At 36.9% G+C, this 16,085-nt stretch overlaps 2 protein-coding genes across 3 annotated transcripts; both read left to right on the forward strand.

The window, feature by feature from the left end:
• Positions 1 to 2,010: 2,010 nt before the first annotated feature.
• LOC132142588 (G-protein coupled receptor 26-like) lies at positions 2,011 to 5,027 on the forward strand. The gene is made up of 3 exons (XM_059552562.1): positions 2,011 to 3,102; positions 3,197 to 3,310; positions 4,267 to 5,027. Exons 1-3 carry the CDS (start codon positions 2,432 to 2,434, stop codon positions 4,526 to 4,528), a joined length of 1,047 nt encoding a protein of 348 aa, XP_059408545.1. The 5' UTR covers positions 2,011 to 2,431; the 3' UTR covers positions 4,529 to 5,027.
• Positions 5,028 to 5,815: 788 nt separating this feature from the next.
• Positions 5,816 to 13,545, forward strand: LOC132142587 (carboxypeptidase Z-like). Of its 2 annotated transcripts, XM_059552560.1 has the most exons (11): positions 5,830 to 6,283; positions 6,939 to 6,965; positions 8,159 to 8,533; positions 8,813 to 9,028; positions 9,713 to 9,909; positions 11,152 to 11,313; positions 11,514 to 11,675; positions 11,760 to 11,895; positions 12,037 to 12,176; positions 12,899 to 12,998; positions 13,115 to 13,545. In XM_059552560.1, exons 1-11 carry the CDS (start codon positions 6,145 to 6,147, stop codon positions 13,456 to 13,458), a joined length of 1,998 nt encoding a protein of 665 aa, XP_059408543.1. In that variant the 5' UTR covers positions 5,830 to 6,144; the 3' UTR covers positions 13,459 to 13,545. The 2 variants fall into 2 exon arrangements, with proteins under 2 accessions (XP_059408544.1, XP_059408543.1); XM_059552561.1 differs by lacking the exons at positions 12,899 to 12,998; positions 13,115 to 13,545 and adding an exon at positions 12,405 to 12,825 and having other exon boundaries at positions 5,816 to 6,283.
• The last annotated feature ends 2,540 nt before the right edge of the window (positions 13,546 to 16,085 follow it).

The following is a 16,085-nucleotide window of genomic DNA, read 5'->3' on the forward strand; positions in this document are numbered from 1 at the left end:
GTAAAACTTTTTTAGTTTAAACCCGTTGCTTCCCATCTGAATGAGGAGAGAAATGTGCACATATCAAGCACCACAAATATATTGGTGAATTTTTATGGGGAAGGACAACAGGGGATGGACTTTTTCACTGGAGGAAGCGTTATTATGGAATATAGACTTGTATTTTGGCCAGAAGCGAAGTAAAAGTTATTCCACTTTAAAGAATATTTATTTATTTTGTTTACAAACACACAGTTGTTGGACTGGAGTCGTGTCCATTACTTGTGATGCTTTAACTCTCGCTATTGTGTACAGTCGTGGCCAAAAGTTTTGAGAATTACATAAATATTGGAAATTGGAAAAGTTGCTGCTTAAGTTTTTATAATAGCAATTTGCATATACTCCAGAATGTTATGAAGAGTGATCAGATGAATTGCATAGTCCTTCTTTGCCATGAAAATTAACTTAATCCCCAAAAAACCTTTCCACTGCATTTCATTGCTGTCATTAAAGGTCCTGCTGAGATCATTTCAGTAATCGTCTTGTTAACTCAGGTGAAAATGTTGACGAGCACAAGGCTGGAGATCATTATGTCAGGCTGATTGGGTTAGAATGGCAGACTTGACATGTTAAAAGGAGGGTGATGCTTGAAATCATTGTTCTTCCATTGTTAACCATGGTGACCTGCAAAGAAACGCGTGCAGCCATCATTGCGTTGCATAAAAATGGCTTCACAGGCAAGGATATTGTGGCTACTAAGATTGCACCTAAATCAACAATTTATAGGATCATCAAGAACTTCAAGGAAAGAGGTTCAATTATTGTAAAGAAGGCTTCAGGGCGTCCAAGAAAGTCAAGCAAGCGCCAGGATCATCTCCTAAAGAGGATTCAGCTGTGGGATCGGAGTGCCACCAGTGCAGAGCTTGCTCAGGAATGGCAGCAGGCAGGTGTGAGCGCATCTGCGCGCACAGTGAGGCCAAGACTTCTGGAAGATGGCCTGGTGTCAAGAAGGGCAGCAAAGAAGCCACTTCTCTCCAAAAAAAACATCAGGGACAGATTGATCTTCTGCAGAAAGTATAGTGAATGGACTGCTGAGGACTGGGGCAAAGTAATATTCTCCGATGAAGCCCCTTTCCGATTGTTTGGGGCATATGGAAAAAGGCTTGTCCGGTGAAGAAAAGGTGAGAGCTACCATCAGTCCTGTGTCATGCCAACAGTAAAGCATCCTGACACCATTCATGTGTGGAGTTGCTTCTCATCCAAGGGAATGGGCTCACTCATAATTCTGCCCAAAAACACAGCCATGAATAAAGAATGGTACCAAAACACCCTCCCAACAGCAACTTCTTCCAAGAATCCAACAACAGTTTTGTGAAGAACAATGCATTTTCCAGCACGATGGAGCACCGTGCCATAAGGCAAAAGTGATAACTAAGTGCCTCGGGGACCAGAATGTTGAAATTTTGGGTCCATGGCCTGGAAACTCCCCAGATCTTAATCCCATTGAGAACTTGTGGTCAATCCTCAAGAGGCTAGTGGACAAACAAAAACCCACTAATTCTGACAAACTCCAAGAAGTGATTATGAAAGAATGGGTTGCTATCAGTCAGGATTTGGCCCAGAAGTTGATTGAGAGCATGCCCAGTCGAATTGCAGAGGTCCTGAAAAAGAAGGGCCAACACTGCAAATACTGACTCTTTGCATAAATGTCATGTAATTGTCGATAAAAGCCTTTGAAACGTATGAAGTGCTTGTAATTATATTTCAGTACATCACAGAAACAACTGAAACAAAGATCTAAAAGCAGTTTAGCAGCAAACTTTTTGAAAACTAATATTTATGTAATTCTCAAAACTTTTGGCCACGACTGTATATATAATCGAGCTTCGGGAGTAAGCTATACTTATTTTTTAAATATGTCAGAGCGCAACTGTATACCATTAATTCGTTTACTTTTGAGCAGAGCTTTGCAACTTCCTTCGGCGTAAAGAACTCATATCTTCTATCAACAATCTCTCCCACTGGCCAAAATGCAGTTTGTCAAGCAAACGTCACATGCAATAAACTGGCTACACGTGAGCCGGGAGCGCTCAGAGAATTCTAAAACGCATGAGCGCGCGCACCGACAGCGCGCTCTCACTTCACCTTCTACTGTCGACCGTGTTGTATTACGGTGACTAATTTAAATTCATACAAAGATTACAGTTTTAACTCCGTATGTGCGGACGACGGGATTCAGATCAATTAAAGGTGATGATGTGATGATAATCAAGTCAGTTAAAGGTCTTTCCAGCACAATGGACAGCACTCCTAGACAATGACCGATACTTAACGGCGTTCATTTTTACCAAAGTACAATGGATAGCAGCAAAGATGAGCCACCGAGGACCCGAGATGAGACAACGGACAAAAACTCAAAACAAATCAGCTGCTATTGACATTGGACAGGAACATGAACTTGTTGGACATATTTCTAGAGTCGCTCATCGTTGTAATTGCAGTGGTGTCGCTCGTGGCGAACTTGCTAGTGTTACTATGTTTCACCTGCAGCGCACAAGTTCGTTCACAGGTGCCGGGGATCTTCATCATGAACCTTTCATTCTGCAACATCCTCATCACTGTTCTCAACATGCCTTCCACCCTACTTGGGGTCGTAAAACACCAAAAGCCTTTTGGCGACCACTTTTGCTATACAGTGAGTTTTATGGACACTTTCTTGACTACCAACACAATGTTGAGCATGGCAGCTCTCAGCATAGACCGCTGGATAGCAGTTGTTTTTCCTTTGACTTATTCCAGCAAAATGAGACTCAAGAATGCCGCACTAATGGTCAGCTATGCTTGGCTTCACTCGCTCGCATTCTCGCTCACCAGTCTGCTGCTGTCCTGGGTCGATTACAGCCCCGCGTACGCTTCTTGCACCTTGCACCTGAGAAAAGATGCTGAGAGCCGTGTTTATTTCACGGTGTTCACTGCAGTGTTCCACTCATGTACTTTCGTCCTCTCGCTTTTCATCCTATGCTTTACCTACCTGAAAGTGCTACAAGTTGCGCGCTTTCATTGTAAGAGGATAGATGTTATAACGGTGCAGACGCTTTTACTACTTGTCGACATTCACCCAAGGTACATTTAAAACATTATGTATTAAAAATGACAGTGTTTTATTTGACATATTATAAGCATGTGTATTCGTGACTTGTTCTTTGTAACTTTTTAGTGTGAAACAACGGTGCTTACTGGAGCAGAAGAAAAGGAGACAGAGGGCCACCAAGAAAATCGGCATATTCATCGGGTCGTTCGTCCTGTGCTTCGCCCCCTATGTCATAACACGGTATTACATTATAACAATTCATTTAAGTGGAATGGATAGCTTAAAATAATACAAACAATAGAATAATTATTATAAATATTATACAAATTTAGCACATACTTCTGATATTATATAGTATCTGCGAGAACAGATACTACTAACATTTACATTTACATTTATTCATTTAACAGACACTTTTATCCAAAGCGACTTACAGTGCATTCAGGCTATACATTTTTTTTTTTTTTTTTTACAAGTATGTGTTCTCCCATGGCAATAATCAGTTTATGTCTACAGTAGTACAGTTGTCACATTTTCTTTTTATTTTATTTTTTTGACTCAAGTGAATATTTCTCTGAGAGATAATAATACACATTTTGTAAATCATCTTTTACATATGAGATGATTTGTGTCTATGGAAACAGATATTATTGTAATTCAATCGCAATAGTTAGTGTTCATAATTATGTATAACGGTGCAAGGGAGACTGGGGCTAGTTGTCACATTTTCTACTTCAGTGAATATTTTGAAAGTGGGCTATTTTTGAAAACCTGGCTTGCGGGATCCACTTTCCTACAATGTTTAGCTCCAACCCTAATCAAACAAACGTATTTGTTATTTTTTAAATGATCCTGAAGACACTGATAAAACATTGATTAGGGAAAGTGGATCTCGCAAGCCAGATCTGAGGATCACTGCCTTAAAGTAAGGAATATGATAAAGATATTAAACCTTTACACTGTTACTGCCCTGTAAAATAATAATAAGATTATTAAGAATAATATTTAATAACAGTTTGTTGCAAGTAGGCCCTATTATGTAATTTGATTATTAAATAAACTTCTGTATTAATTTGACTATACACTGTGTGCTAGAAAACACTAATTTATAATAATTTGTTTACAACATGGCCATGAATCAACACAATGCCATATTAAATGTTTCTATAATAATATAGATCATTCTTTTCCCCTAGACTGACTGAACTGTCTTCTTCAGTAAAAATCGACCATTATTGGGGGATCATAAGCAAGTGCTTAGTGTACAGCAAAGCTGCCTCTGACCCTTTTGTCTACTCCCTCTTACGCCGACAATATAAGAAGGTCCTTTTTGGAGTTTGCAACAGGATTTTGGGACGGAACTTATACAGACTTTCTGGTAACAGCAGTCCCTCAGGCATGGAGAATGAATGCTACTCACAAAGGGTTAACAAGCTGACGGAGGATAACTGTCACTAGAGCAGGTGAAAAAGGCTGACAACTGACACCTTCAGAAATATGTGCTCAGAAGTGGTTTGGTTAATCAGTGGCTAAATGGCACACCGAACTGCCTATAATTTCTGAAATAATGGCATTATTATTACATAATGTGTCATTTCTGTCTGTTATAACCTTGGTAGGTCAAAACGTTTGCCAATCACTGGATCGCCATGAAGTTTTGCACACTCTGTTATAAATGTATGAATCTTTATTGACAACATAGTATTGTAATGTGTATTATAATGTATATTCTGAAAAAAATTATAGTAGAAGAGTAAGATTTGTATAGGTATTTATCATTGTAAAAAGTGATGACCTGCACAAAGAGCTATTTCTACCTGATTTAACCCATAACATTTAGTTTTGTTGTAAATAATTTAGACTGATTCATTGCTAAAGTGCCCTTTTGGTCGCATCTAGGTTCCGCCAGAATGCAATTTTTATTGAGGGGACACTTCCACGAACCCTACCCCTAAACCTACCCCTCACAGAAAACTTTCTGCACACAAACACACACACACACACACACACACACACACACACACACACACACACACACACACACACACACACACACACACACACACACACACACACGCACGCACGCACGCACGCACACACACACACACACACACACAAACCATAATAGTACATTAAATAGCATGTAGAAAAACCTACATCTCTCATGTAATTAAATAATTAAATATTCAGAACTTTATTCTGCCGAGTGCATGCAGCTTTTGGCTGGGCCGCAAGGTCATTAAAACTTAAAGCTGCTCCAGTGTTAATTTGTAATGCTAAAAGGTGAAATTTAGCCCTAGTTTAAAAATTCAGTTTCTGCTTGATTCAGTATTATCTTCATCTGTTGACCTCATCAAACTGCAGTCAAATAGCTTGAGTTAGTCATTTTTACAATCTAATTTAACACATTAAGTTCATAGATTTTACAGTGTATGTTTGAAATTCCATAAAGAAAAAAGCCATAAAAAATGTGCAGGTGTATAAATAGTACATTCTCCATCCACAATGTAGGCAATGTGCTTTGACCCCTGTGCTCTTTGACCTATAATATGTGCTAACAAGAAAATATGTTCAAATGAAAACAAAAGTAACAACTTTTGTTCTCCAATTCTACTTGTTTTTACTTTATAACAGCTCTAGAGAATAATGATTGGATTCTTAAATAACTTAGTGCTTTTTTTGCATATTTTATTGTGTTAATGTCTCATGCATTACAGTTTGGTCTTAAACAGTGAAGAGTAGGGCTTTATATAGCCAGGTGGACACCTGCCTTTCTGAAAACAATGCAGGCAACTACACAGAAACAACACACCAAGAAAAACAAAACAAATCAACAACAACAACAACAAGAAAAACCAGTGGTTTTGAAATATGCCTTTAAAACAAAGGGGGTAAACGTGAAGTCAGGCTTGCCTAAAGGTCTGTAATTACAGAATGACTTTGTGTCCCAGAAACAGCACAAAAGCTGCAGCCTAACGCGGAGAAACTTTTTGCTGTAATTTGATCACTTGGCAGCGCTGCTCGTGCAGGCAGCCTCTCCCTTAAGCGATGGGGGTAGCGGGACTTTTCGGAAGATGATCTTTGTAAGTCCTACCGACTGCCACATCATTCAGTTTATGGACAGCAAAATGCTCACGGTTTTAATACTTTTAAGCGCACTGGCGACATGCTTGAGCGTCCCAAGAAGATGTTCTCCAGGAGAAGCAGCAATAGGTAACGTTATACATTCATTAGTGTTGCACCAACTTTAGTAGGCTATAGGTAACCCATGAAATTTTATTTGGAGAAAACAGGAGACGTTTACAATATATCCAAATTACTTAGTCTTAAAATTTGAACGCTCTTTTGAATGTATTTTTAACGATCATAAATACATTTTTAAATATGCTTTAAAATGCTTCAAATTAAATTAGCTACTAAAATTTCGATCAGTAGGTAAGCCTAAACTGGGACTAGAACTAGAAATTAGTATTGTTGTTATTATTATTACTTACTGCAACAATCATATTAATATCAGTGTTTTAAAATGGTTTACTTTATGAAGGGGGAAAAAGTTCCCAGTATACTTTAAAACACTGTTTAAAAGATGCATATCATGAAGCTGGTTGGTTGAATGCCCAGAAATGTAATCTAGGCAACTGATTGGTTATATAACGGGTTATATTGATTAGCAATATAAATGCTCATAGGTCAAATAATGTTTTGCTTGATTACAAATGCACGCACCAATTGTGCAATGGCTTGAAATTGTCACGCAATATTCGCGCAGAACGACGTCTTTCTTTCCACTGTGTACTCTACTGCCATCTAGCCTTCAGACACCAGACTTCAGCTGATGTAACAGCCTCTGTGTATAACTGTTTTTTAGGAAGATGCAGAACACCTGCAGAAGAGAGTCGTAAGTATTTCATTTTATTCTATTATGCATACTGGGTCAGATTACTGACTATAAAGTTACATATACATAATTGTTATATCTTCTTGCATGGTTTTCTAAAATTTAGAGTGCAAAGACATCTAGTGTTTCACAGCTCTAACCTGTAAGGTACGGGGGAGAAAGTTACTTTGAATACCAAACACCACTGCAAGATGGGACTTGTCTATACATCACTGTAGAAAGAGAAAGGCATGATATATTCTCGAAGACCTTAGGCGTAACTAGTGAAAGATTTGAGAAAGCATATGCAAAGGTACAGTCTATAATTAGTTTAAAAGGGCCAAATTATTAATGTGATATATTAAAGGAACAGTTTACTCAAAAAGGAACATTCACCATCAGGCTGAGATGTACATGAGTTTGTTTCTTCATTGGAACAGTTTGAGAACAGAGAGATTTATCATTACATCAATTGCTCACTGTTGGATCCTCTGCAGTGAGTGGGAACTGTCAGAATGAGTCCAGACTCCCATCAGAATAATCTACAATCCACAATTGTCCAGTCCACCAGTGTGAAGCAATGTGAAGCAAAAGGCTACATGCTTGTAAGAAAGAAATACTGTACATCATTAAGGGATTCTGAACTGTCACTTCTGGACAAAATATATAGTCCATATTCATATTCATAATAATGTTTCCTCCAGTGTAAAAGCTGTTTTATCAGCTCCTTGGACTCTCATTCTGACGGCACCCATTCACTGCAGAGGATCCACTGGTGAGCAAGTAAAGCTAAATTTCTCTAAATCTGTTTTTATGAAGCAACAAACTCATCTACATTTTGGGTTAAAATTTTCTATGAACTATTGAACTATTCTGTCAAAAAAAAAAAAAAAAAAGCAATACTGTACTCATTATAAGTGTAACATACGATGAACTGTATTTATTACTAACAGGCTGAATAGGTGGCATTCTTTCTTGAAACTTTAAAATATTATATAAACTTGATACATTAGGCCCTCCCTTCAAAATGTAGTATCAAAACATTCCACTGCGGATGACATTTCACAAAATGTTCCAGTCCAAGAACTGGGAGCAGACAGAAATATTGATATAAACTTTGACTCTTAAAGTTTCCATATTTAATTTAAACACTGCTAGACCTTACTGTGAGACATTCTTTCTAAATGAATTTCTTTCTCTCCCGTGGCTAGCGCAGTGTATGGAGATGGTGCTTGGTTACTGTCAGGATGTGCCCTATAGCCACACCACATTCCCCAACATTGTGGGCCATCGTTCTCGGCAGGATTTAGAGATGGGTGCAGAGTACCTGCTCTTGAGCGTGATCCACGCGCTGCTGAATGGAGAGTGTTCTCCAGACATCCGTCTATTGGGCTGCTCAGTGTTGGCTCCCCGTTGTCAAGATAACAGAATAATGAAGCCGTGCCATAGCTCATGTGAGATGGTTAAAAAGAGCTGTATTCATGCCTTTGAGGCCATCCAAATGGCATGGCCTTACTTTCTGGACTGCGACCGATTCTTTGTTGGCAGTGAGGAGGGCTGTTATGACCCACTGTCAGAGTTAAGAGGTAAGAGTTGTGAGGAAATCACAGTAAAACTAGAGGTAAGATAAATTATTAACTAATAGGCTTAAATGCTTAATTAATACTTTATTTAATGATTATTTATTACATACTTATTATTTGTTTATTTAATGAAAGTCATGTAAAAATCACGTAAATTGAGGTCATCCTGACAGTTGTGATATTAAATAGGTTTATAAATTCATGATGTTTTATTATTTTCAAGGATAAGGGGTATATGACATTTAAAATCTATAACATTTTCACATCATTTTCTTCCCCCAGAAAAGCAGGAAGTGGCCTTTGCCAACATATCTGATGGTGGAATTTTCACTATCCTTCGGTTCACTTACCACACCAACTCGCAGATGTTCAGCATCCTGAAGAAGACAGCAGCAAAATGCCCCCATATCTCACAAACATACAGCATCGGGCGCAGTGTGGAAGGAAAAGACTTACTGGTTATTGAATTCTCTGATAACCCTGGACAACATGACCTATGTGAGTATGAGGTCCACTATCGTTATACAAAGTTTGGGGTCAGTATGATTTTTTTTTATTAAATAAATTATTACTTTTATCCAGCAATGATGCATTAAATTGATCATAAGTGAAAGTAAAGGCATTTATATAGTCGCTAGTTATTTTTATTTCAAAGAAATGCCTTTTGAACTTTCTGTTTATCAAAGAATACTGAAATGTATCATGTTTACTCAAAAACATTAAGCGTCACTACTGTTTTCAACATTTATAATACTAGGAAATGTTTCTTGAAAAGCAAATCAGAATATTAGACTGATTTCTAAAGGACCATGACGTGACACTAAAGATGAAAGTAATGGCTGCTTATTCAGCAATGCAGCTTTGTCAGAAATAAATTACATTTTAAAATATATTACCATAGAAATATTTTAAATCGTAATAATATTTCACAATATTATTATAATACTATTAATATAATTATTATTATAATACAATAGTGTGCATTTAATACTCCCTTTTTTTTCTTGAAAAATACCTATTTATCCAGTCAAACCCCTTCTTACCAGATAATTTTGCAATGCCATACTAGTATCTCTTGCTATTTCTGCCTTATACAACAGTGAGAGTACTATTGTATTATTCTATTCCAAATTAAGCACTGATTGTATTCCTTTTTCCATTTGTCTCTTCACTGCCCTCTAGTGGAGCCAGAGATCAAATTAATTGGGAACATGCATGGAAACGAGGTTCTTGGCCGGCAGCTGCTGATTTACCTGGCTCAGTATCTGTGTTCTGAGTATCTGCGGGGGAATGAGCAAATTCTGAGTATCATCAACACCACACGCATCCATATCCTACCCTCCATGAATCCAGACGGCTATGAGATTGCCGCTTCTGAGGTAGCCCATAGGAACGACCCTGAAAAACATCCACCAGGAAGTAAATATTTTGTTGTCTGAGTCTGTCTGCCTGTCTGTTTGTCGGCTGACTGACCATACCAAGCTCCCTGCACCAGAGAGTGTCTTCCAGAACAGATCAGACCTCGGATGAACTCCATGTCAGGGCAACCACAGCCTTTGCTGTAGTGGAACAACTGAGTTTCATATTTGGCACAGTTTTTATACTGCCTATGAAATCAAAACCATAACAAAACAAGCATAAAAAAGGTACAATTAGTCCAGTGATTCAGCTATGAACTGAAAAAGACAACTGGTAGAGGGAAGCCTTGACTAACCACTCTAATAGACAATTGTCTGCATTTTCTCTGTCACAGTTGTTAGCAGTATTTTAACATTCGCTTGCAAAACTAATGGTAGATTAATCTGAGTATTCTCAAAATTATACTGACCACCACTATATTTAAAAATGTAAAGGCCCAGCTTCACAGACAGGATTTAGACTGAGCCAGGATTAGGCCATAGATCAATTAGGACATTTAAGTAATTTTTATTAAAATGCCTTAGAAAAAAACCTTACTAGTGTGCATCTTGAGACAAAACAAAGGAACTGATATGTTTTAAGATCAGTCAGTGCAAGTTCATTTTAGTTGAAACAGCTCAGAATTACATTTTAGTCTGGGACTAGGCTTAAGCCTTGTCTGTGAAACAGGCGGAAAGTGTTGTGTTGGAAGCAGTTTTTAGACACTTTATTTAATTCATAAAATTAAAATAATCATTTATATTTTTATAATTAATTACAGAATATACAGAACATAAAAATGAACTGAATGTTAACTAAAAGGATAAAACTGTTATGGTCCATTCTTTTAACACTTCTGATGTTTTCTCTCTTTTTGTTTATTTTCATTTACTATATATAGTCTTTTAACACTTGCCCTCTTTTTAATATTCTTTCTTAATTTCTGACTTCATTTCGACTTTCTGATCCATCCAATGTGTTTAACTTGTTAATTAGTAATTTAGTTTGATGTGTAGCAAATGTTTTACAAGTAACTTAAAAAAAGTATGTTCTGTATGTTCTTAAAAGGATAGTACACTCAAAGTGAAGGTTCTGTCATCATTTACTCACCCACGTGTTGTTCATGTTTGGGTGAACTATCCCTTTAAATATTTAGTTACTCTTTTTGAAACCCTGTTAAAATTTGCTCATGGTTTTTGACTGATGAGCTTTGTAACATTTAGGGTCATGAGTACAATGGCTGGACCAGCGGTCGGGCCAATGCACAGAATCTCGATCTGAACCGCAACTTCCCTGACCTCACCTCCATCTTCTACAACCGCCGTCGCTTCAGACATTTCCGTAGTGGCCACATCCCAATCCCTGAGTCCTACTGGATAAACAAGGTAGTAGTATAATGCACAGCCATTTCTATCGAACACACAGCTGTACAACAAAAAATACACTGAAAAATAACAACTCTAGAATGACAAATCAAATACAGTATGTTTTAGAGGAAAGCATAGAGAAACTTCTTCATCTTCTCAAAAACTTTTATGTACATTTATTCCACATAATTACATGCTCACACTTTTTTGTATCCCAGGTAGTTGCACCAGAGACCTATGCTGTAATGAAGTGGATAAGATCCTATCCTTTTGTTATATCTGCCAGTCTTCATGGAGGAGAACTGGTCATCTCATACCCTTTTGACCTCTCTAGACAACCCCAAGAAGAAAGGATGTACTCACCCACACCAGATGAACAAGTGAGCAAATGAATGTTGAAGGCAAAGCACCTGCACATACTTCATTTACACTTTCTTTATTTTGCAAGTCATTGCTGTGTTTAGATTTTTAGGCAGTTGGCTAGGACTTATGCAGATGCCCATCCCACTATGTCCAACAATGACACAGAGAGATGCGGAGCCTCATTTGCCAGTAAAGGAGGGATAACCAATGGAGCACAGTGGTATAGTTTTGCTGGAGGTAAACACAATTCTTCATCAAGGAAGACATTTAGATGATCATGCTGTGTTTGATGCCCAATTAAAATCTTTTAGGTTATTTTGGCATCTTTTGTTGTCTATACATATCACTTTGTATTTCCCATGTCTGTTATTGTATCAGGGATGTCTGACTTTAACTACCTGCACAGTAACTGTTATGAGATCACTGTGGAGTTGGGCTGTGATAAATTCCCCTCTGAGGAGGAGCTCTATCCTGAGTGGCTCAGGAATAAGGAGGCACTGCTCAGCTTTATGGAGTCTGTGAGTTCATATTTCTATTGGGTCATAAGCATAAATTGAGCTAAGCATACATTGCAACAGTTATTTGATAAACTGCATCTAGTTGTTTGTCGATTTAAAATACTGTACAGTTCCAATTACAATTACAGTCTCAAAATGTTTTTACAAATGGGTTTGTTGATATATTATCTTAACATTTTATTCTTAAAAACATGGTGAATTATTATTTTCTTTTCTGGCTGTTGACAGCATATTCTGATCAATGGAGTGATAAAAAGGGATATAATTCTACAAAAAGAAACAATAATTTGGAGCCTGGCTTTATCCAGTATTCAGCTAAGTTTATGCAAATCAGTACATATTTTATGATTTCCGAAAACTTGTAATACAAAATATGTTTGCAACTCCTAAAGTAATCAATCAACTAGGGCAGTATGGTTATATCTATTAGTTACATTATCACCCACTTCCCACAGGGTGTCTTGGGTTTATTTAGCTGGTTAAATGTTATTATGCCTTGAAATGACCTTATTTTTTTCATATTTGTATCACTTTCCTCACCTTTTTATTTTTTTTTTTGCAAAGTTTTTTACAGGACCTAACAATTTAACTAAATGAACATTGCACCTGATGCACACACTACTACCTATATTTGAGTGAAATAATTATTTTAAAAGACTACTTTGGTAACAGATGAGGTAATTATCATCACCTTTTACTCTGGGTTGTCAAATGACTTGCAGGTCCACAGAGGTATAAAGGGCATTGTGAAGGATGAGCATGGAAATGGCATTAAAGGAGCCACAATATCTGTTAAAGGGATGCGACATGACATCACTACAGGTAACTATTCATAATAAAGTCATAATGCACTTTATTTTCAATTTTTTTTGCATCAACCTGAAATGAGTAATGCAAATGTAAATGAGTGTTGCTGTAGCCTCTGTCTCTCTCTATAGCTGAGGATGGTGATTACTGGAGATTGTTGAATCCAGGTGTCCACATTGTGAGTGTAGCTGCTTCCGGCTACTCTAAAGCATCTAAACGCATTAACCTGCCAAGGAACATACAGGTGAGACGGGTGGACTTTGTGTTGAAGAAGGTCCCACGAGAACCCTCTCTGGACTACTTTAACATCCCTGAGCTGGACAACTATGAGCGGTTTGACCCATTTAATCAGTTTGAACAGAACAGCCGGAGAGAACTGGGAGAGAATGGGGAGGAGAGGACTGAGAAGCCCTGGTGGTGGGCTTATTTCAGCCAGTTAGGTATATCTGCACCTACCTGGCTCCTGCAGAACTAGGGAACCTTCAAACACCATTGGAGGGCAACCTGGTAACTAACTTTTGGCACCCAAGCCTTACTTGATGATAGTCAACATGATGGTAACAGTATCGGCCAACCACTGGATATAGTGAAGGCTTTACTGCTATTGCATTCTATACACTACCAGTCAAAAGTCTGGAATGAGGTGTGTTTTTTTTTCTTTTTCTAAAGTCCCTGTTCACCAAGACTGCATCATTGTAATGTGTCCTTGCTGAATAAAAGTATATTTTTCTCTCTCCTTTTTTAAAACCTTACCCCAGATATCTGAATGTTAGTGAATCATGGTTTCAACAAAAATATTATACAGCAAAAACTGTTTTTAATATTGATAATAATGTTTCTTTAGCCCCAAACCAGCATATTAGAGTGATTATGGAAGGATCAGTAATGATGCCACAAATTCAGCTTTGCCAGCACAAGAATAAATATTTAAAATATATTAAAATATATATATATAAAATATATTTAAAAAAACAGTATCAAGTAAGTGTATCAAATAAACATAGCTTTGATGAGCATAAATGACTTCTTTCAAAAACATTTACAAAATGTAATAAAATAGTAACAAAATTCACCTTTACGGGGGGGGGGGGGGTCAGATTTGCTTTTTTCTCTATAATTTTCTATTCTGCACTAGATCAAATTTCCCAACTGCAGCTATAAGCAGCTTCTCATAAGTTTTGGCAGCTAGAAATGGGACGGATGGCATTGCATAGTAAATTGTTGCATTGCTGTGGTTTTACAGTCTGTTATAAGGCCATGTTTGTATATTAATCTTTTTCTGGCACATTAGGGATGTTCAGTACATGACCTTAAGGCTGTGGTTAAAGTGGTAATTTAACTTTTTTAATTAAGTTATTTATCTTTCCCTTATTGTCCTTCAAACGAGGACTGAACATCAGGTGTGCAAGATAAATAAAGGAATAAACCTCTGAGCAATTTCTGATTTTTAAAATACATTTCATTCACTGTCCATTAGAACTGGAATTCCTAATGTGAGCAATGAGATAAATTTTTTTTTAAAGGGATAGTTCACCCAATAATGAAAAATCATGCTGTGATAGTGGTGAGTACATTTTAAAATTGTGCAAATCATAGAACACTATTACAAACACTAAAAAGTCTATACTAAATAAGTTTCATTCATAAGTTTCTGTTGTAGTATTCAGGGTTTTTTTTTCGTTGTAGTATTCAGAAGGTTTTATTTATTTATTTTTTTTTTTAATTTTTTTCTACTTGCAAATGTAGTGTTATGCAAATGTTGGCCTGAATGCTTTATGCAGTTAGGATGCTTCTTTTTTCGAACCACTAGATGGCAACAAAGCCTGTATAATGTTAAATAGCAGTTCTCTATAACTTTAATGGCCAGCACAAGTACATATTTGGTTTGAGTTGAATGTTTTTTGATTGCTGTAAAATGGTTTCCTTAAACGTTGGAAATATTGCAAGTTTAAAAGTAAGAACTTAGAAAAGTAGGATTTTAAAAGTTAAATGGTTAAATGGCTGATGCTGATACAAATATCTACAAAACAAGGTATCCAATATAATAAATACCAGATATACCAGACTAAATAGTACAAACCACAAATGTAATATATTTATATATATATTCTATATATAAAATATATTTTTATATGAAGTAAAAAGATATGAAACCTATTGGAACAATTTCATATGTTAACATTTGTATCTAGCCCATACAAATATGTTTATGTATTTGTAATAAATTTTTGGACATATATGTCATGTACATGTACAGTATATATATAAATATATATATATATCACAGATTCCATCAGTCACTGTGTTACTGTTATTTTACTACTAAGAAGTCAGTCGTGAAGTACAACTGTAGTTGCAGCAGTAGTGTTCTTTACAGCTGAGCAGGTGTCTGTCCCAGTGGCTTTGTAAAGAAAGTCTCTAATGGCCTGTAATATGACTGCATCACTTCACAACCTCCAAACACATGTTGATGGAATTAATATATATATATATGTGTGTGTGTGTGTGTGTTGGAACATTTGGTCTTACAAGATTCTCAGTTCCACATGCTGGTCAAGATTTAGTACATATATCTGTTGCTTTTTAATGTACTTTCTATTTTTACAAATCTTTTTTTTTTTATGTAAATTATTTTTTCTCTTTCACATTTTCTCCAACTTTAGATTGATCTCCCCATAATTGGAGGCACGGTACATAAAAAAATGCAGTTTCAGTTGGAGCATGTCAGCGTGGTTTAGGCCTATGCATCCATGTAAAAGAGATCTCTTGCTTTCTTCTTTCTCTCTTTTCTGGCGGTGAGGTGTGCTCAATGTGGCAGAGATAATTTGTTTGCTTTTCAATTATTTTACATCAGTGGAGACAAATTGATTTGAACAGCATAAAGTGACAGTGAGAGTGTAGTGCGCTATAAGCAGCTCAGACAGATCAGCTCTAACTTGCTTATGCTAAAGTCTGACAGACAATGGCACTGTTCCTGTCATTCACTCTCTGCTGAACTCAGTAGTTGGTGCACCTAAGAGAAAACAACTGTGGTACTCTAAAATCAGTCACTTGTGATATGTACTATTGTTTGCTTTATGAAAGTTACTGAGCCCTGTATGC

The sequence above is a fragment of the Carassius carassius genome, chromosome 6, assembly GCF_963082965.1.
Source record: "Carassius carassius chromosome 6, fCarCar2.1, whole genome shotgun sequence".
NCBI classification, from domain to species: Eukaryota; Metazoa; Chordata; class Actinopteri; order Cypriniformes; family Cyprinidae; genus Carassius; species Carassius carassius.